The 22,936-nt window shown below is 36.7% G+C and overlaps 1 protein-coding gene across 2 annotated transcripts in view; it reads right to left on the reverse strand.

Moving 5' to 3' along the window:
* Positions 1 to 22,936, reverse strand: part of TMEM181 (transmembrane protein 181) — a 35,897-nt gene that overhangs the window by 5,227 nt on the left and 7,734 nt on the right. For both annotated transcript variants that reach the window (XM_087938882.1, XM_026705062.2), the window contains exons 3-15: positions 17,415 to 17,470; positions 13,704 to 13,794; positions 11,283 to 11,413; positions 10,867 to 10,983; positions 8,696 to 8,776; positions 8,363 to 8,462; positions 6,572 to 6,702; positions 4,929 to 5,020; positions 4,577 to 4,634; positions 2,292 to 2,394; positions 2,140 to 2,191; positions 575 to 657; positions 3 to 92 (exon numbers count right to left, since the gene is read on the reverse strand). In XM_087938882.1, the coding sequence (XP_087795008.1) occupies positions 3 to 92; positions 575 to 657; positions 2,140 to 2,191; positions 2,292 to 2,394; positions 4,577 to 4,634; positions 4,929 to 5,020; positions 6,572 to 6,702; positions 8,363 to 8,462; positions 8,696 to 8,776; positions 10,867 to 10,983; positions 11,283 to 11,413; positions 13,704 to 13,794; positions 17,415 to 17,470 (1,185 nt within the window). The remainder of the gene's footprint in view (positions 1 to 2; positions 93 to 574; positions 658 to 2,139; positions 2,192 to 2,291; positions 2,395 to 4,576; positions 4,635 to 4,928; positions 5,021 to 6,571; positions 6,703 to 8,362; positions 8,463 to 8,695; positions 8,777 to 10,866; positions 10,984 to 11,282; positions 11,414 to 13,703; positions 13,795 to 17,414; positions 17,471 to 22,936) is intronic.

Raw genomic sequence — 22,936 nt, forward strand, 5'->3', positions numbered from 1 at the left:
ACCGTATAGGGCATTTTTTGACGGTGAATACACAAAGGCTAATGTGTATAGGTAGAAATTTAATAATCCATAGAAGGATAAGAATTCTGCAGGTGATAACTGTCAAGGATATCATTATATATAAAAACAATTCAACATGTAATCAAGATCTAAAGAACCATTCAAAAAGCTGAATGAGCTCTACTTTTTATTCCTAACAGTAATATACATGGAATGACTATGGAGATTATTAGTCATCCAGGTCATGGTTGACTGATAATCTGATAATGAAACCATTCCCCACCATTCAGCCAGAACTGAAGAAACTTCTTGGATCAGAAGTGAAATGTATTCAAGGAAAAAAGAAAACCAAGAGAGTCCAGTTGCCTTTTGAACAGCATCTTTGGGATACATAAATGGAAACTGAGAATATAACTGTAGGCTTCGGAGTAATGACAGGGTTTTGTCACTGTTGAGAGTCTACATAATGGGCTATATAAAGCCTATCTTATTTATTCGTATATTAGTCTTTTCAATTATGATTGCCCTACCATTTGATTGAAACTTTGAGCAGGATGTCACAGTGAAAGGATATAATTATGATAATTGGTTGAAAGCTCAGCCACAAAATTGTCCTGAAGAACCTGTGCTCCAAAACGCAAATAAAATATAGCGATGCTGCAAGAAAGGAAAAGAAATCAAAGTTCATTCTACATTTTAAAATCCTTTTTTAATTCCAAGAGCAATTAAATAAAAATCAGTATTTGAAATTAACATTAGGAAACTATTTCCCAAGTAAATCACAGAAAGCTGCAAATGGGCCAATTATAAACATAGGTCTCCAAGATTAATACAACTGCCCAAATAAAGTAGGAATAAGTTATATAAGACATACACATACTTCAGGGGAACTATGGAGATGAAAAAAGTTGTGTTTAATCTTGTAGGATTTCTTACAAAACACTCCCTAAAATATTAATGGTTGACTGCAGTGGTGTAAAATTTACACAGCAAGAATGTCTAGAGAGATTGTTTTAATTCCGTTCTTTTTTTTAATTATAACTTTTTATTATGCAATTTTCTTTGTTATATATAAAATTTCCACATCTACAATGGCAGTGTACTGTTTGGGTACAATCTCTTTTAAATACAAGTAGTACATTATACAATACAATAGCTATAACTATTATTCTCAAAATCTATTCACCATGATCTTCACTTATTAAACATTTCCCATTATTTAATTATCACTCTATTCAGCTTTATCCAAAATTGGTTAATAATATCAAACATTATAAACATATGAACATCACATTTATAAACATTATCCTCTAATTCTATTAATCATGTTTACTTATCCTAATTATTCAATATTTCATTATTCAGTTACACATTTATTTCATCTTTGATTACATATCCCTCTCCATTCTAAGTTTCTCACTTCTGCTTCTATTTTCTAGCCACTGATAAAATAATTCCCAAATTAAAAAGTATTCTGTCCCTTATCCTTAATTTTCAATTTCAGCACATTCTAATATTTTCTTTATTACATTTTCCTCTATGGGTAGATTTTCAATTTTTGTTTTAATTTTAAAATATTACCAAAGTGCACTATCTGGTACAATAGTACTTTGGTACTCATTGTTAATTGATTCCAGGCAACACGATGAGTACCATTTTTTTTCCATAAGGAATAATGTAGTGAGTCATGAGGTAGCCGATAGGTTCTGTGTTGAGTACCAAGCAAATAATAAATACTAGGACAAAATGTTTGCTTCAAAATGATTGAGTACCAAATTCAGCAAGTTTCAAAGCAGTTGAATACCAAGGTACCACTGTATCTGCTTCCAAGGGAGGTTGATCCAATGATCCACTGCATTTAATACCTTGCACATATTTCATATTTCACACAGAATATTAGGAACCTGCAAAAAGTATTAGTCTGGTGATGTCAGAAATTGTGTTTTTCTTCCAGACTGAGTTGACCCAGCCATTCCAGAGCAGGAGGAGGGAGGGGTAAGGAAGGGTTGGGTTATTTTACAGACATATATCTTCCAAAACAGGAAGTAATTTGTGTTTCAAATATGGTCCATCCCCCAAAAGGAGCATTTTGCACACTTTTAGATACAATTGAATAATATCCTCAAGTGAATATCTCACCTAATGATAAGAACTACCAACGTCAGCGCAGTCAAGAATTTCAACCTGAGATCTGAGAAAAGAATAGGAAAGAGTCAGTTGAAAAATAACACAAGTATCTTTCCAGAAGAACAACACATCATCAGAAATCACAGGTGAAGAACAGAGCTTACCAACGTAGGGCATATTCCGAAGCTCTGAGCACGCCCGGATTATTAGAAATAAAAGGTACAAAATATATACTGTTGCCACCACAAGGAAGAAGATTTTCATCCCCTGTTACAAAAACACAATTAAAAACATTTGAATATTATTTTGATAGCACTACACTTTCTTTCTCCCACATCTGTGCATTATGCCAGGAGTTGACAATTGTATCAGGCATTGAACACTATCCTTAGTTTTACTTGATTGAAAGTTCAGGTAATCACCAAAGTTTACAATAATCCCACCCCAAGGACTTCAGTGAAGTCTTGACCATTTTACATTTTATTTTCAGTTATTGGGAATGACATTACGTTGAGAACCTCCAAATTGTACACAGAGACCATCATCTTTACAAGCTGGTCCAACAGTCTTATTTATTTTTATTTTATTTATTTTATTTGTCAAAAGCTTACAATACAACAGAAACAAGAATAAACATAAGTTTAAATACAAGAAATAGGAACTAATAATTGGGGACAATAGGGGACAGGGATGGTAGGCACGATGGTGCGCTTATGCATGCCCCTTGCAGACCTCTTAGGAATGGGGTGAGGTCAATAGAGGTTAGTTGATGGTAAGGAGGGTAAAGGGGTTTGAGCAGGTGATGACAGAATCTTAGAACGGAGTCTTAGAAGAAGAGAATGTAATATTGTTTTATTTAAACCCAATACCAAGGCCCTGTCAGCTAGCAGTTATGGGAAATGGTAGTCCAATCTATTAGGAAGCTATAAAATTAGGATCTTTGGATGGGAAGCACTGTATGTTGGCTTTGATATGGGAAAAACCTCAAAATGGAGAAAAGAAGTAAAAAATAGCATTTTTTAAATAAAATTTAGCAGTTCTCTGGAGTATGTGCACAATTCCTAAAAATTCATAGATAGCAGAACTTCTTTTCATGGGTGTTACATACATATATATATATATATTTCTTAAGTTTTCGCGGGTATCTATATGTATGGTATTCAGCTTTGTTCAGGTATTTTCCCACATCATTATAGTTGTGCTTTTAAAGTTGTAGCAACGTTTCGGCAGAATCTCATCTGCCATCATCAGGCTTCTGTATTGTGTTCATCTGTGAGGCAGACTTTTACAGCCGTTTCTGTTTTAAATTTAGTGCTAGCCTGCTGCTGTGCCAGAATGGTTTTTTCTTCATCCTGATTGGTTGGGAGTCTTGGTCTGTGTTTATTGGTCTTGGAGTTTGCTGTGTTCTGCTTGATTGGTGTTTCTAATATCTTCTGTCTGTTTTGTAGCTTTTTTTGTCTTGATTGGCTGGCAACATTGTGTTTCCTGTATTGGAGGCTTTTCGTGTGGCTTGGCTCTGAGTTAAGGGGGGGCTATCATTTATGAGGAAGCTAGGTTTCATCTGGGTGCCTGGTTGGGGTGTGTTTGAGCTGGAGGTATCAGGGAGAGTCTGTTTGTGCCCAGGGGTTTGCTTGGCTTGTGGTGTGGAGATTTTTTTGTTTGAGAGTGCAGGCTTGCAGATAATTGACAGTCTGGTGAAGTCATCTCTTCTATTCATGCTTTCAGGTCTTTTTTCAATCTCTATGGCTTCTCTGATAATTCTGTAGGTAGGGTTTTCTATAGTGGCTAGGGTTTTGGTGCCATTGAAGTTGATGCTATAACCTGTGGCTTTTATGTGTTAGACTAGTGAGGAAGTGTGTTCCAGCTTTTTCTATAGTGGATTCTATACTCTGAGAAGCACAAAGCCGAAGACACAAGCCTGAAGATGATGAATGAGACTTCATCAAAACGTCGCCTAGATACTTCCAATTTTACGTGGGAAAAAACCCGAATAACCAAAGATCCACATACAAATACCCACAAAAACCTCAGAATATATATATATGCTAACTGGCAGTAAATAAAGAGAAAAAGAGAAGAGAAAAGCAAAAGATATATTAGAAATATCAGAAATTTACCGGGATAAATAAAAAGGAAAAATCTTAAGAATAAATCTTAAATTTAGGATAGAAATAAACGTAATGCTGACATGGCTCAATTTTGCTATCTTCAAAGTAAATTGCACTCCCAGAGAAGTAAACCAATTTTTTTTCAATCTTTTTTGCAGTCGTAGTTTTGAAAACAGAGTTTAAGCTATGGTACAATTTTCCCTAATATATACAAATAATTTTAGATGTGGATTAAGCAAATTTTTTACACAGTTAAATAGGTTAAAAACAGGTCTATTTTCAAAACCTGAGTTCATTCATCATTTCCTATGCAAATCCAAAACTGCTTTATCCTAACATACCTGAAAATTATTTGTGTCAATCTCATATTGGTATGTTGGATCATGTAGTTCATTGACCCTAAAAAAAAAAAAGCATGCTATGATCATGAATCTAAACATTTATCTGTAACAATCTAGGTAAGGATTGAACTTGATATAGTTGGTTTTTCATTTTTCCAGAACGTTTAAAATATTTTCTAAGATCTCTTTCTGGCCTTTTTAAAATTAAAATTTTAGCCCCTTTTTTCATTTTATTAATATATTAGTATCCATTCTAATATTATTACTGTTTCTATTCTGAATTTTGTAAATTGTTTTGAATTAGGAAAAAGATAATTAGTGTTTAACAAACAAAAAGAAGTAAATTACTTACGTCTGCCATATGCCTAGTGTAACAGAAGCCAACCACAGGAGACCAACAATAAGGAATTTTGGAAAATAAAAGGTCATGCATTTTCTTTCTCCCTAAAAAATGGAAAAAGGAAAGAAAAGGTGACAACCATATTGGATTTGCATTACAAAAATCAGTTACAACTCTGTAAGAATATTTTTTAATTAAAATAGAGCAAGAATCCTTTTGTTTCTATTTTGATGTTAAATGCAAGAAGAATATATATCTCCCAAATATTTTTTCTTTATTAATAGAGAAGACGTCAGACTGAAGTTTAATTACTTTTTAAGAAAGAGCTGTCAAATCTGTGTCAGTTTCTTTGCAGAAACACAACTGCCAATGTTTGCAAAATCTGGCAGATCTCACTTATGGTTGCAGATGTTCCTTTGTAGAGGAGATAAATTCGGTGAACGGTTTGTTGCATACTTTTTGGAGGGAAGTAAAGCGATGAACTGTTGTTTCTGTTGTTTTAATGTGTTTGTTTTAATTCAGGATTGTAAAACATGTTATTTCCTTCAAAAGAACCTCCAAAGTGATGATCAGTGTAACAAGTCGGCCCCTTGGCTACGGCACTTCATAGTCTTATAGAAACTTTGTTCAATCAAAATGTTATCATTTATGACACGCTGTTTTTAGTGTGAGTTCTGAAGAAGGAGCCACCAAATAAACAACTGTGTAATTAACTTGACCAGAAGGGCAGAACCAAAACAACAGATTTACTCAGCTAAGGTTTTCAAGCCCTTTTCAAGTCATATTATTTATTACCCTATGAATAATGGAAATTCTTTGGGCTACTGGCTACATAGAGCTAAATCCAAAATTATGTAAGCGGATTTCCTTTTGAACAAAAGAAGCTTTTATCTTCCTCCTCTTCTTCTCCCATTTCCTGTCCCATAATTGTTCATTACACTTATTCTGAAGGCTGCCCCAGTACTCCAGAGGCAATACACTGGAGTTAAGGATAGAATTCTGTTCAGCAATAATGTTCATTCCATTGGCAAAATACCAGCATTCAACACCTGTTAAGTACCACATGTTGCTAAGTGAAGCAAGCAAGTTTCACTGAAAAGATTTAATGACTGGCTGGAATTTGGGATTAGGAGGACCCTTGTTCAGCCATGAAGCTCAGTAGATATTTCTAGACCAACATCTTTAAGCCTAGTTACTTTGTAGAGTTTTTAGATAAAAATCATACTAAGTATTTAACAAAACAGGCATTATCACAGAGCATAAACCACACTGAAATATTATTTTACTCCTATCATAACAACTGTGCTAGATTAAACTTTTCTAGCACTCTTCTTTTATGTTGTTCAAGAATATGTACAATCCCCTTTTAAAGGCAACCAAGTTGATTGCTTATTACTACAATCTAGAGCAGCAAATTTTATTGCTCAATTTTATGCCATGTAATTCAATAATTCCTTTATCTCTTTCCTGGGTTTCCCACCATTTTACAGGAAGAAGAACTATCCTATACACTTTATCCATTCCACCTCCCTAATCCCATCCTTCGTTACTGTATTAATTGTAAAAAGCTCCAATTACTTTCATTTCTCTAGACGCTGCATCACTTTGAAATGCAGTGTCTAGAACTTTACTTACAGTCCAAAGTCAGTCCTCACCTGTACTCTGATCCCATGGTAGACACAAAGCCAGAACAGCAGCAATGCACACAAGAACAACGACTGAAAAAGGTCATCTAGCATTCCAGGAAACCAGCTGTTGATTAGGAATGAGAGGGGGAAAAATGGGTCTGTAACAGAATGGGAGAGGGGGATAGTCAGAAGACATCACCGCTACCAACCATAAGAATAGTCTGTCTTTTCTACAGCACCAAGACCAAGATGTTGTTAAGTTACATAAACTCAAGCTAGCCTAGCCCATATCGATATATTGGCTATTCAGGTAATACGCCATATAATTCAGGTATGCTGGAAAGTATAGATCAACACATCTGAACCCTATGCAATCACAATAGTTTAAAAAAAACAATATGAAACATGTGCCAGGTGTTTTCCATATGGTATTTCTAACATACTTTATTACAGATATAAAACTTGTATTCTAAGAGGCAATTTACTGAGAAAACATTTGCTAAACTTTGGGCTGGATTTGTATAGAAATTGACTTTTTTTCCCATCCCAGCTTATTACGGCAGAATTCAAGTGAAAATGGCCAGGAATTGGAGTTGAGCAGGAATTTTCAAAAACTGGACAAAGGTACTGCGTAACAACTGAACCAACCCCATCCCCCACCCCCCCACACACATATACATAAAGAAAACCCTTGCAAGTCACACTAATTGCACCAAGCAGGGAAAGAAATAATGGAAAAGTCTTTCAAGGAGGAGCAATTTTATGTAGTGGTTAAGACAGGTTGATACATCAGTCTAGAAATCGGTAGTATGTGAGTTCTAGCCCTGCCTTAGGTACAAAGCCAGCTGAGTGACCTTGGGCCAGTAACTTTCTCTCAGGCCTAGAAAGGAGGCAATGTCAAACCATTTTCAAAAAACCTTGCCAAGAAAACTTCAGGGCCTGGTCCACACAGTCACCAGGAGTCAACACTGACTCATAGGCACAGATACAAATAAAAAACTAACAAAGGAATGGAAGGTAGTTAGATTGTCATCTCTATTTCCACAGTTATGTGTCAGGATATTGCCTGATGCACCATTGCTATTGGTTCCTTTTTCAGAAATACCCATGCACCAGAGACCATGCTTGTGAGTATAGAAGGACTGGAAACTTCCCAATGGCTCCCTTGAATTCTAGAACTCCTTCTTAAGCAAGACTTCAATCTCCATTCAAATTGGTATATTACTTGTTACTTCTGCTCATTTGCAGAAAAACACTGCAGTGTACCATACTGAAAATGAAAAATAACAAAACAGCCACAATGATGACAACTACAACTCTGATGAGCCCATTTTCCACAATTCTTTTTCTAAGAAGCCATATTTTCAAAACATTTTCAAAACTATCATAGGAAAGCAGTTCAGAGATGTGGGTAGCCATCTTGAGCACAGGCTCTCTGAACATTATATTTTAGAAGAAATAGGTTTTGCCAAGCCTTCCATCTTTCAACATTTCTTTTTAATTAGAATAAACTGCTGGCCTATTTCACTAATGAGTTTTTTTTTCTACTGAGTGATAGCAGAGGTTAACTTAATTCCACATATTAAAGCTTTTCAGCTACTTCAAACACTCTTAATGATTTTGGTATTAAATAATGGGAACAACCAAACAAAATGTTTTTTTTATCAAATCTGAAAATGCCATCAGATTATGCTGATCTGCCAAGCCTAATTTTTCCTAGTGATTTTAGTTGGAATTTTAATTTTCATTAATCTCTCACATGTGAAAGTAGGATAACCCCCAAATCCCATCATATCAGGATATAATTTAAATAAATACCATTATAAAGTAATAGCAGGGGGAGGAGGATTGACATCCACTTCTGCTCTATCCCCCAATCTCGCATGGAGAACTTGCGCAGGGAGTGAGCAAAGAGACACTGCAAAGAAAGGAAGAACAATTATATGGTATCTGTTCAGCATAAGAGAAGCGGTAGAAACATGAAAGCTTCCAAACTTGGAATACTGCATCCAGTTTTGGTCACCATGATGTAAAAATATGTTGAGACGAATTAAACCAACAGCAGGTGTAACTAAACAGACACTGATTTGTCTTAAACAGGCAAACATACCAAAATGTATTATTAAAACTAAACAGAAAGCTGATACTTACTGTGACTATGAAAGTAAAAACCACAAAGACAAATCGGAACCAGATTTCCACTTGGGAGAAGGCTGGGTTATACATTTTCCACTGAAAATAAAAGATGTCAGGTTGTTAACCAAAAGTTTTGTGAATAAACATCAATGATACTTTCATATTCAATATTGTTTTCCTACTGACGGACCTTCAAATGCACATAGATGTGTATGTTTATTATGGTTATTGATCAAAATACAACAATTAGTAGTAGATTGTGAATAGTTTATTGATGTGAGCAAAGTATATATCTAATAACAATGTTTGGCCACATTCATAGAAATAGGACTCTGGTCTGGTACCAGCTGTGCACAGAATAAATTGGAGTTGCCTGGTTATTTTATTAACTGGGAAGTGATAAAAACAAGTTCTTGCATCCTTATAAAAAGTACAAAAAAGTACATGGTTCTCCAAACTTGACAACTCTAAGACTTGTGGGTTTCAACTCCCAGAATCGTGCCCCTCTCCACCGAGCTCATGTGGAATTTGTATCTCAAGAAGTACCATAAGGAGTACTTGAAAGCATGCTACAGTTAGTGCTCTCTGGAATTTAGGCACAGTTACATGGTGTAGTTGTCTTACTGAACTGAAAAACAAGCCTGACAGCTCAGAAAAATGTTCTTGGGTAGGGCAGACTGATCCAGTTGGGCTTCTAGATCTCAGGCACATTTCTGAGCCATCATTAAAAATGCTTCTCTAGAAAGGCCATAATATTGTTGGTTAATTCTCCCTTCAGTCAGAGATAATCTACTAGACTGAACCAATAAAGTGGAGCTTTCTTCACATAGACAGAAGATGTCAATCCACACATTACAATGTAAACATTATTTGGAGGACATCTGAATCAGGTGGACAGGATCAATTTCCCTTCACTTGTCTACCGTTCTTTAGATACAGTGGATTACAAATCCCTGGCAAATTAATTGCTTGCTTCTGAACAATAGCCAAAATTTGAAGTCCATCAACATTTGGGAACTCACCACCATTTATTAATTCTTCTAATCCTATTTCAAACTCAGCTTCAGAAATACATTTCACAAAATTAAAACATGAATATATATAATAATATTGAATGCTATTGCTATTGCTCCAACAGGAACTAGATTCTTAGAGGCTCTTTCCCCATTTCTGCCAAATTCTGAAGTGTGCCTGGGGAAAATAAAAAGATTTCCCCCCACCTGTCCAGGTACTACCATTGGACTTCTTTCCTTTCTGTGATCTGTTTCCTGCTTCTTTGGAGTCCATTTATTGCCAGGCAAATACATCAGTATTTAGAAAAGCCTGATCTGTCTAATTATCCAATTCTCTTTACTGCTCAAGGTGTTTTAATTATTTATTTTATTGCAAGAAACAGAATTTATCATATTCCAGAAGAGAAAAGGATGAGGAAATAATTTTCTCAATCCCTCCTTGCAGTCGGCAACTCTACTCCCCTTGCTCTTCAATAGCATCTCCAATTTACTTTTTAGTAATTACACTTAGGACAAGACTTTTTTTCAGACCAGCACTTTACAATTTGTCTTTTTTATATCAAGTCATATGTCTATAAGTCATGTCAGATTCAGAATCAAGTCAATTGTAATCATGTTTAGTATGTCATTTACTTCTATTCAGTGTTTTAAAAAGGGGATTTCTTCCATGCCTTAAAAATAAGGTCAAATAGATATTTGCAATTCTCTGCTTACTAGTTTATTCAGAAAGATTTTATAATTACTGTGAACTGCTTCAGGGTTTTCTGTTGAAAATCAACACGAAAAGATTTCCACATAAAGCTGAACCTATATTTTCTAATTACTTTTACTATTTATACTTATTTATACCATATACACACACACACACACACACACACACACAAATATATATACAACCATACATACATATATACATATATATACACACACACACACACACATATATATATATATATACAGTTTTCTGAGGTTCTCGCGGGTATTTGTATGTGGATCTTTGGTTGTTCGGGTTTTCTCCCGCGTAAGATTCACTCTGAGAAGCACAGAGCCGGAGACAGAAGCCTGAAGATGATGAATGAGACTTCATCGAAACGTTGCCTAGATACTTCGAATCTTACACGGGAGAAAACCCGAACAACCAAAGATCCATATATATACAGTATTTATACTTACTGTGAAGTTATAACTCTTCAAGTGGTAGATCTCAGGAAACTTGTCAAAGGTAACAACGATATTGTAACGAGTGAAATTCAAATAGCCAAGATGAACCACAATAATTTCATCACAATCCTGTAAATTGGGACATGAAAATTGGTTAGATTAATAATAACCTTAAGTTCATTTTGATTTGGGAATGTGTGAATAGTTTTAAAACACATACTGTTTAGGTACAGCCTCTTTTTTTAAAAAAAATGTTACTGACAAAGAACTAATCTGTATAAAATAGTATTGTCTTTCTTTACTAAAAATATTTTTTTAGAATTTCTAGCAAACATATTGCCATCACTATTCCTGTTGAAGTATAGGATTTCATATCTACCTTTTTAGCATTTTTAAGAAGAAAAAAAAAGAAATGTTAGTGAGCTTACCTTAGCACAGTTGAATACCCTTGTTCGGTTGTGAGTTTCTCTGTTATAATTCCGTACACTTGCATTCTTTAGTACTCCACGTATTGTAACTGACATAATAAAGCTAATTTTCAAACTATCCAATTTGATATCTGAAACATTAAATCAAATACTTGTGATTGAACCTTATTTTGAACCATGGATTGCCCCCCCAGTTCCGTTGCATGGGGAGATGCTTTAAAACAGGGGTGTCAAACAGGTGGCCCGCGGGCCGCATGCACCACATGCAGGCCACGCCCACCCCAGTTCTGTGAATGGGGAAAACATTGCGAAACATCACATGACGGTAAAATGACGCTGTAAATTTGAAACCCGTGCTCTAAAAGAACCTAGGAGAGGCCATGACAAAAACTATTTTTTTTGTTTTGTTTTAATCAAATATAGGTAATAAGACTGCTTACTTTCTCCCATCTACATTAAAAGATTCAATTTATTAACAACCTCTAGGACAGCGGCCCCCAATCTTTTGGGTCACCAGAGACCAATTCCATGAAGAAAGATTTTTCCGTGGACCAGGGGGGTCACGGTTTCATGTTCTGCCTGCATCCTGCAGATGGAGCTTTGCTTGTTTGTGTGGAGCAGTTTCTGGTATGCTACAGACCAGTGCCGGTCCACAGATTGGGGATTGGGGATCCCTGTCCTAGGGTTTTGAAGCCACCTGTCACCAGGGATTCAGATTGTGTTCCCCTCCTATAAGAGGAATAGTGTAACATAGGGGGAAAAACTAAATCAGGAAAGATGGAAATACACCAAGAAATATCAAGTACAGAATCAGTCAAGTCAGCAAGAGATTATTGAAACTTGTTCATTTTGAAATAGGCTTCCAAATTGGCGCTTTTTTAGGCGATTACCAATCCTCTTCTATAAGTTATGATAGCTTTCTTCAAATAGATATCCTCCAGACATGTTGGATGACACTTGTAATATTCAACCAGCAAATGGCTGAGTTAGGCTGATATTTGCGTGATATTTCTGGAGTCAAGATTCAGCTTGTTCACATATTTTGGACCAACAAAAGTGCTCATGAATTCTAGCTCTTTTATTACTGGCTCTTGTACATTTCATGCATCTGCAAATTTGTCTTACATGTGTGAAATGTGTCACATAACTGGTTATCTGGGGAAATTTACCTTGCTTATTTTTTTTAAAAAAAATCTTACTAGCTAAAGCAGATTAGAAACCTAATCTGTTGTGGCAAAACAAAAGTGATGCATGAGAAAAGAACTTATGGTGACAAGGCCACAATATATCAGTATCTTTTCATCTTTTCATCTCCTGAGGATATTACTCCTTTTGTAATCTATACACCTATTCTCCCAATCTTTTTGTATAGAGGGGGTTTGAAAATATGTTTAAATGTTGCTTCTTTCCATGAGTCAGTCTAAGAACAAATATCTTCCTTTAGCAACATACCCAGTTTTCTTTACTTCTGTTTAATATATCAGCTGCTTAACACTAAGTTAATCTTCAGGTAACTACTATTATTCATTTATTTGCCTTCATGCTATCCTTTTTAAAAGTATACAATGACTTGAGAATTTATTATTTTAGATTTTTTTTTAAGGTTGTTTGATTGTATGCTGTCCTCAATCATCTTTGTGAGATGGGCAGGTATATAAACTTAACAACTAAAAATATATAATGACATGCACTCTAGCAGGTACATGGTACACACAGCAAATGCTGGTAGTTATATGCAACCGATATAGTTAAAGGAAACAACATTTTGCAATATGGTCTGTCTTCAGGAGAATTTTCCTCCATGGAAAAATGTATTTTCCTAGTTAACCCAAACTACAGAAACAATGTAATCCATCTCCTCCTGGCAACCTGATTTCAGGAACAAGATTTTTCCGACATATATTCCCCAGCTACAATAAGTCTTGGTACATAAATTGCCTAGTTATATCTTGACATTAGTAGCGGGTAATATGTTGCAATCCACTCCTTGCTTACTAACTCCCCATTTCTATTGGCTTCTTGATATGTAAAGAGGGAGAGACAGAGTTATCAACCACCTAAAACACTGTGATACAAAACCAGCTTATCAGATATGAGTCTGTTTTTTTCATGCTAAACCAAAATGGGACCCAAACACTGTACATCAGGCATGTGCAATCTGCGGCTCATGGGCAACATGCAGCCCTGGAGGGCGAGTAATGTAGCCTTACAAAATCATAAACTTTTAAATTATGTGATTTATGTATATCAACTGTATTATATATATTTTATGTGTGGCCCAAGACAATTCCTCTTCATTCAATGCAGCCCCGGCAAGCCAAAAGGTTGGACACCAGTGCTATATAACATTAGCAGGTATACATGCAATTAAAATAATACAGCAGAACAGCAATCTACAACTAAACTAAAAAATATCCTTACCAGAAGGTTGCTCCAAGTGCACCGTGCAGGTAAGCCATAGTTGCTGATTATAAGTAGATACTGGTGGTGAACTCAGAGGAAACGACTTTGTCTACAACAAAATGGAAAACAAAGGTGCAATCGTGTTAAATCTTCTCACTAAAAATCATTCTAGTGGAAGCATAAGCTAGTCCACTTTTTTAGCAGTATCTATTAAGTGTTAATAGTACAAATGTTACCTGATCCATGTTTGTGAAAATGTTTTCAGAAATACAGGGGCATGGATTAAAAATGCACCTCCAGCAATTAAAAGCATTATCCAAATGTAATTCGTTAAAGGAAAATATGTCATTCTTGTGATTCATGGAGCACAGCTGAGTTGGAGGTTAGGACGTTGGGTTGGAGATTAGCAATCCTGGGTTCAAGATCCAAATAGTGCTGTGGGGCAGGGTTGAGTTCCCATCCTTCGCTCCAGCTCCTGCCAGAGACATGAAAGGAACCCCCTACTGGATTTTCCCCAGGCAATGATGTCACCAGCTAATCCTTTCAACCCGGAAACCCCTCAGTGCTTATCACAGGAGTGCTAAGAGTTTCATTGTTTTGTCCTTAGTCATAAAACATATTCTGGTCCCTAAGAAATCTTAAAAATCTGCATTTCATGAAGACAAAGGGGTTCATGGTTTACAGGTAGTCCTTGACTTACGACTATGAGACCAGAATTTCCACTGCTAAGCAAGGCAGTTGAGTCACCCCTAATTTTACAACCTTTTTTGCCATGGTTGTTAAGTGAATCATTGCAGTTGAGTGAGCCATGCAGTCATTAAGTGAATCCGCTTCCCTCATTGACTTTGCTTGTCAGAAGCCAGCTGGGAAGGTCTCCGATAGCAATCTCATGACCCTGGAACACTACAACTGTCATAAATATTGGCCAGTTGCCAATCAACTGAATTTTGATCACATGATCATCAGGATGCTGTGCTCATCGTAAGCTCAAGGAATGGTTGTCACTTTTTTCAATGCTGTTGTAAGTTTGAGTGTTCACTAAATGAATGGTTGTAAGTGGAGGGCAATCTGTATTTGGTATGGAAGCAAACAGAACAAGGTAACTGGTGTTACCTTGAGTCACAACCTGGGTGCAGTAGGAAGAGACTTGACCTTTGCTACCGAACAGTTGTGCAAGCCATAGTCTCAAGATAAGCCCAATGCCATGGTTAATATTATTCCGAATGTAAGAAGTTGTTGGATAGCTTTTTATCTAATGTTATTTGTATACCGGTTAAAAGTTGCCTATAAAGTGGACTTCCGGTTTGAGCTTCTTTGGTGACAGACCGAAACCTCGTCTCCGCGAGGCTTCGATCCGTGCTCGCCACTGGAGCACCCTGAGCCAGCTGGTTTTGGGGCTAAGCCATCCCGTAGAGGTGGTGAAGAGGGGGGAGACTGCCTGCAGGGTTGAGGAGAGCCGCATCCCTCCTCCCCAGCTGGCCATTACTCCCTTTCCTGAAGGCGGTTGTAGTGGTGGTCAGAAATGGCCACCACAAAGAAGAACTCGACCGGAAAAGAATGTGCAGGAGGAAGATAAGAAGAGAAAGTTTTGGTTGACCAGGTCAAACAGCAAAAGCAACAAATAAGGTACCCTGGAATTTAAACTTAACAACATTGTTCCCAAAGAAGATTTTGAAGCTGCGAAGGAGAGAGAGAAGGGAAAGGATTAGGTTTTTTTACTTCCCTTCCTTATACTGACAGCTAAGAGACTTAAGCAAGAAACTGAAAAAAAAAAAAAAACCACTTTGACATTAATAGGCATCTAAGCTGAAAATAAAAGTCAAAGGGATAAATAAAGATTTCTGGACATTTAAAAGTTTTTAAAAGCTGGAAAGGAGAAAAAAAAAGAATAGAAGGGCAGGATCTGGAAAAATGGAGGAGCCTGCCTGGAATTAAGGAATGGAACTGTAATTAAAAGGAACTTACAGTGAAATTTTAGCAAGATTCCTCAAAGATACATTTTAATGGAAACTTGGTAACAAAATAATAGAACCCCAGGAAGAGAAAGTGGAAAAAAGGAGCAAGTAGAAACAGCCTTGGATTATTTGGGTTACTTGGTGATTTTTGGTGTTTGCATCTAGATGACTAAAATTAGCTGGTGGCTGTTTAAAAGTTTTTAAAATGGTATCACTCTTAGAAGAACTGAAAACGGAACTTAAAAAATGGAAAGAAGACGCATAAGAAGGGAGAAGTTCTTTTGGCTTTGTGTTTCAATTCTTAGAAATGGAGATCTGGAATTATGAGAAGCAACAAGAAACGCTTGCAGAACAAGAAGATTGGGACAAAGAAGAAGCCATCTTTAATGATCAAATAATTTTAAGTGGGGGGAAGAAAAGGGGGAAAGAGAGTGAAAGGTTTAAGATTAGAAAAAAACAACCCCAAAAGAACAATTTGAAAGATAAGTATAATATTAGAAAGCAACAGAAGAGGGGATTACAGATGAGAGAGTTAGAAGTAGAGAGACGAGGGGGTAAAAAGGGAGGGAGAAGAAGAGGGGGAAGAAGGCAAGGAAAAGAAGTTGTAAAAGACAGAAACAAGAAATGGAGAAACAGGAAAAGATATAAGGATTGTAACCATAAGTTTGTTTAGAGATAATGGGTGAAAATTTAATTGTAAAAGGGATTCTGCAAAGGTACATAAGATAGCTTTGTTATATTACAAATAGAAATAACTTTAGAAAATATGATGATGGATAAAATATTTATTGTAATGCAGTGGGATGTTTGTTAATAAATAAATGAATTAAAATTATTGAGAGAATTAAAAGGGAACATTTTTAATTATTAGTAATGATTTATAAAAATATAAGTAAGAAATATGGCGGGGGGAAGAATTAACTATGGAAAGTTATAAGTGTTCCCAAGGAAGTATGATATTCAATTGAAAAGAAATGTTAAAGATGTTAAGATTTTAATGCATACTAATGATAGAATTGAATTGGGATGGAATGTGTTTTATTTACATATATATATATATATATAATTTTTTCTTTTTAAGAATATAGTGTCTATTTTAAGAATGTACCAAGCAGAATTTGATTGGAAGTTATGTATTATATTGAATGCTATAATCTTAAAGCTATACATTGAAGCTTAAATAAGAGCTTGAATGGATAAAATTAAAGGATATAAAGGTGTCATACTCTAATTGGTAACTACAGGGAAAAAATTGTTTAATAAGAAAAGATAATGTAAAATTGTAACAGGACAGACAAAAGTATAAATATAATGATTTGAGTTGAGATAATCAAAACAAAGTTGAGAAAATTAGAAGAGGGGAAAAACTATGTAGAAAATATAAAATGGTAATAAGATATGGAATAGAATATAAAAATGAGCATGAAATTGAGTTTTGTGTCTATATGAAGAAGTGATAACCTGGGACCATGCTATTTTCAAAAAAGATGTTTTATTTGTATTTTGTCTTTGTGAAAACCCAAATAAAATTTTCAAAAAAAAATGTGTTTATATGGAAATGGGGTAAATTAGAATTATGCGATATAAAATAATGTTTTACCTGCCTTGTAAAGATTTACAATGGAAAGAGGTTTTATGTTTTTAATGTTTAATGATGTTTGTTTGTCTTTAAAATTAATAAAATTTGTTTCAAAAAAAAAATTTTTTTTCAAAAAAAAAATTGCCTATAAAGTCAAAATACATCAAATCCAAAACCAAGGACAACAAGGCTTACCTTTGAACCATTGTTTATCGGCGGTATTTCTGATATGCATTCAATGACTCTGGGACCTGAATGAGACATAAAGGCACAGAACGTAACCGATGAATGGCTGTGGAACTCTGGAAGTTGAACTCCATACCTCTTAAAGCTGATTGACATTGAGAAATGTTGTAAAACAGGGGTGTCAAACTCAATTTCACTGAGGGCTGCATCAGGGTTGTGTTTGACCTTGGGCGGGCTGGGGGGAGCATGGCCAGGGTGGGTGTGGCCAGCTCAACATCGTGTCGGGGGCTCCTATAGTGGCCTAAGCACTTTGCCAGAAAAAATGGGCTCCCGAGCTCCATTTTCATCTGCGACGGCCTCCTGCAACCTTCTGCCAGCAAAAACAGAGCTTGGAGGACCGCACACAGCCCTCCTGATCTCCGTTTTCACTGGCAGAGGCACTACAGGCCAGTTCTTCGCCGGTTTCCAGGGTGGCCCCAAGGGCCAGATCTAAGTATCCCATGGGACACACCTGGCCTGAAGGCCTTGAGTTTGACTCCCCTGCTGTAAAACTTTTTTTAAAAAAAATTAGGGCTTTTAGGGCAAACACATCATTCAGATAAGACAATGGAGTATATTGTGTTAAATTGCAGGACAATTGGATCTACTTCCCAAGAAAGCAAGAAAATTTTTCTAGTTCCTGAAAAACCTGCCAGCCTCACCAAAAAAGAGAATTTTGCACTACCCTTTAACAGCAAACAGTATGTATCAGTCACTTAGGCTCAAGCCAGCGAATCCTTCTGCCCTGGCTAATTGTGTAAGAGGAAAGAATATGCATCAGCACCTACTTCCCCAGAATGACAAAGGTCAGGTTCACCCTTCCAACATGACACCAAATATCACATATGCAGCCCTGGAGGTCAACTGTACTGAAGGGGTTTCGTCAGCAAACTGCAGATAAACCCTGCATGCTCTACGTGTATTTAGAAATCGGGTGTGAGCAGCCTATATTTAAATACAGGTAATCCTCGACCTATGACCACAATTGAGCCCAAAAGTTCTGTTAAGCGAGACATTTGGGGTTGTTGTTTTTTAACAAATTTTATTCAGTTTTTCACATTAAAAACAAAAATCTCTTTTTAGTGGACAACATATTTCCGGGTCATCAATTTTACATACAAATATGACAGCAATTATACATTCATATATGCATATTTAATTCTACTATTACCTTTTCCATTCCAAATGTTCAGTAAGAAGAGAAACAAACACATTAATTCTAGCCTCTTTCATTAATCTCAATCAAAACATCTTTTTGTTTCATTTCAATTATTTCAAATATAATCCTTTAATATTTATTTTAAAAATAAAGATATGTGTTTGCCTAATAATAATAATAATAATAAAGGTTACCAATGTCTCTCCTTGCTTTTAATAGTCTATATTAACTTATTAATTTAGTTGGTTCTTTAGTCTGTCATATTCCCTTTCCATTACACATTCTTTTTATAAATTCTAGATTAATACAAATTTTAACACTAAAGAAAGAAAACAAATATAGGTTTCCTTCTTTTTACTGCTCTGAGTGTGACACCTCAATGATTAAAATATACCTTTATTCCCTCATCTTGATTCCCAATAACCCATTATTTTTAAGAAGTTACATTCTTTTCATTTGGATTCCGCAGCATATTTCCCCCCCTTAATTTTTAATAAAAGTTATCAGTATCTATATTACCCTATTTTCTAAATATTTTTAATTGCAGAAATATTCTTATTACCCCTTGTCACCCTGCAGAATCACCTTTTTAATTCATTTAATTTAATTTAATTTAAGCAAGACATTTGTTAAGGGAGCTTTAGCCCAAAGGTCCTTTTTTTTTTTCAAGAGGGAACTGGACTTTCTGATTTTTCTTTGAAAATGTTTCGTTTCTCATCCAAGAAGTGTCATGCCCCTGTTGGAGACTGACTCTGAGGGAGAGATGGAACAGCTGACAGGGAGTGGGAGTGTGTGGGAGTGTGGCTCCAGTGGTTGTGGAAGATGCTGGGGAAGGGCACAGGCCGTATGGGCATTCAGAGGAAGACACAGGCCCATCCTCTCTTCATCCTAGGGCACGCAAGGAGGAGCAGATAAGAGAGAAACGTGAATGGGTGGTCTATGGGGGAGGAAAAGGCCCTGATCCCCTTCATGGGCTGCAGCTTGGAGGACTGTTTAAAAGGACGAACTGCGCATGGCAAAGTTGCTGGAAGCAAAGCATGCATTCTTGTCAGAGATTATCGGTGTTTTGGCTTCTTCTCAACTGTGGTTGCTGCATTTTCTGGTAGAAGTCTGCAATTAATCATCCTTGCCTGCTGTAGTAATTCCTTCAGTGTGGTGTGTTCGGTTTTTTATTTTGAATTAACTTTACTTTGGGTGCAGACTGCATTTTCTTTAAGAGTTTGATATCTAGCAGAGGATAATTGGACACTGGGGCCAAGTTGGAGGCATTAAAGGGACTTTCTTCTATTTTTGTGACTTGGTTATTTTTGTGTCACACCCCTGGTCATCACAAGAAGATTCTTTAGAGCTGCTGTCTTCAAAGAAAAACCAGAAAGTCCAGTTGCCTTTTGAAAAAAAAGTACCTTTGGGGCAACCTTGACCCGGATGACTGAGAATCTCTATAGGCATTGAGCTTTCACCCATTTTACAACCTTTCTTGCCACAGTTGTTAATCACCACAGTTGCTAAGCTAGGAACCTGGTTGTTAAGTGAATCTGGCTTCCCCACTGACTTCTGGCTTGTCAGAAGGTCGTAAAAGGGGATCATGTGACCGTGGGGCACATCAACGTTCATAAATATGCACCAGTTGCCAGGCCTCTGAATTTTGATTATATGATCAATGAGATGCTGCAAAGGTCATAAGTGTGAAAAACGGTCATAAGTCACATTTTTCAGTGCTGTTGTAACTTTGAACGATCACTAAATGAATGGTTGTAAGTTGAGGACTACCTCTACTTGCATTTTATTCAGGCACCTTTTTCTCATTAAATATCACAAATCACTTAACAGGTAGTCCTCAATATACGACCAGAATTGGGAGCAGAATTTCCATTATTAAGCAAAGCAGTTATTAAGGGAGCCCTGCCCCATTTTACAACTTTTTTTAGCCATGGTCAGCAAGTGAACTGCTGTGGTGACCTGGGAAGCAGCACACACATAACAAATTCCCAAACATAAATACATTTCCTTTAATGCCTCCAACTTGGCCTCACTGTTCAATTGTTCGCAGTTGGAAATTAAACAGTTTCAAATATAGTCTCCAAAAGAAAGAATTACAGTCCAAACTCAAAAAAACAGATAATGAAGAAATAAAAAAACCCAAAACAAACCACACTGAAGGAATTCTCACAACAGACCAGGATAATTAATTACAAACTTCAAGAAGATAACAAGGCACAGTCTGTTGGAAGAACACCAACCAAGATAAACCTCTGCCAGAAATAAAACATGCTTTGCTTCTAGCAACTCTGTGTTTTAAATGCCTCTCCTATATACTATTCCCCCCAGCTTCAGCCAATGAGGGGGATCATGGCCGCTTCCTCTCCTGTAAGCCATGTTGTTCCCTCCTCCCTGCGTGCCCTCAGATGAAGAGGGATGGGCCTGGGTCTTCCTCTGATTGCCCAGGCAGCCTCTGCCCTTCCCCAGCCTCCGGAGCCACACTTCCACTCCCCATTGGCTGTTCCTCCTCTCCCTTGGAGTCAGTCTCCAACAGAGGCATGACACTAATGTTTTAAGAGTAGTGATAATTGGCGATCTTCAAGAAACAAAAAAGTCACCCGTGACCCTCAAATGTGCTCCCCCATTGTGAAATTGCATCCCATACAATCATTCATTTAGTGATCGTTTAAAGTTAGGACACACTGAAAAAAGTGACTTGTGACCAGTCCTCATTCTTACAACAGTTGCGGTATCCTCAGGTCACGTGATCCAAATCGGGCACTTGGCGACTAGCATGTATTTACAACTGTTGCAGCCTCTAGGGCAGGGGTCCCCAAACTTGGCAACTTTTGGACTTGTGGACTTCAAAAAACTAAAGAACTTATAGTTGACTTCAGGAGGAAGAGAGATGTACATTTACCATTGTACATAAATGGTGAGGAGGTGGAGAGGGTTGGTAGTTTTAAATTTCTGGGCACTTATATCATGGAGGACCTCTCATGGACTATAAATGCTAACATGCTTGTAAAGAAGGCACAGACGAGGCAGTAATTCCTGAGAATGCTCAGGAAGATAAATCTATCTCAGTATTTACTTCTATCCTACTACCGCAGCACCATTGAGAGTGTCTGACATATGGCATTCTTGTATGATATGGGAGCAGCTCTGTAGTGGACAAAAAAAACTCTACAGAGAATCATTAAAACTGCCCAGAATATCATTGGGCTCCAGCTACTAGCGCTGGATGACATCTTTGCATCTCACTGTTTAAGGAAGTTGCACAACATTCTCAGAGACTCTTCCCATCCTGCTTACAATCTTTATAAACTGTTGCCTTCTGGCAGAAGATACAGAACAATTAAAACCCAGACCACACATTTTCTGAATAGTTTTTATCCCAGAGCTATAATTGCATTTAACAATTAACTTAAGGACCACCATCAGTGAGCTGTTGGACAGTATTACTTGGTCTGTTGTGTGGATGCTTGTGTGTTTTTAGGAGGCGGGGAATTTTGGTAGGTGGGGAGGTGTTTGGGGATTGTCATGTGTGTGTGCATGTTGAGTCTGGTCTCTGGGTGTTATGTGAATTTTGTTGTATGTATACTGTGTATATACGTACAATGACAATAAAGAATTCAATTCAATTCAATTCAACTCTCAGAATTCTCCAACGTGGCTAGAGAATTCTGGGAGTTGAAGTTCACAAGTCTTAACGTTGCCAAGTTTGGGGATCCCTGCTCTAGGGTCATGCTATGCGAGGCCCTCTGAAGCTGTCTTCTGAAAGCAAAGCCAGTGGGGGGAACTGGAGTTGCTTAATAACTGCAATGATTCAATTAACTGTGCCGAATAGATTGTACATTCAAGTGCAACTCGCTTAACAACTGCCTTGCTTAACAACAGAAACTCTAGTCTCAATTGTGGTTATATGCTTCCAATGGACTGTGCCTTGTTATCTTCTTGAAGTTTCTAATTAATTATCCTGGTCTGTTGTGAAAATTCCTTCAGTGCGTTTTTTTTTTTTATTTCTGTTATCTGTTTTTTGAGTTTGGACTATAATTCTTTCTTTTAGAGACTATTTTGGAAAGAGTTTAATCTCCAACTGTGAACAATTGAACAGTGGGACCAAGCTGGGTGCATTAAAGGAAATGTATTTACATTTGGGAATTTGTTATGTGTGTGCTGCTTCCCAGGTCATCACAATTGGTATCTTTCAGTACAGGTAATTCTTGACTTACAACCATTCATTTAGCAACCAGTACAATGTTACAACGGCACTGAAAAAAGTGACTTATGACTGTTTTTCACTTACGACCATTGTAGCATCCCCATGGTCACATGATCAGAATTTGGCTGC

The sequence above is a fragment of the Pseudonaja textilis genome, chromosome 1, assembly GCF_049901715.1.
Source record: "Pseudonaja textilis isolate UNSWEBS1 chromosome 1, rPseTex1.2, whole genome shotgun sequence".
Lineage (NCBI taxonomy): Eukaryota > Metazoa > Chordata > Lepidosauria > Squamata > Elapidae > Pseudonaja > Pseudonaja textilis.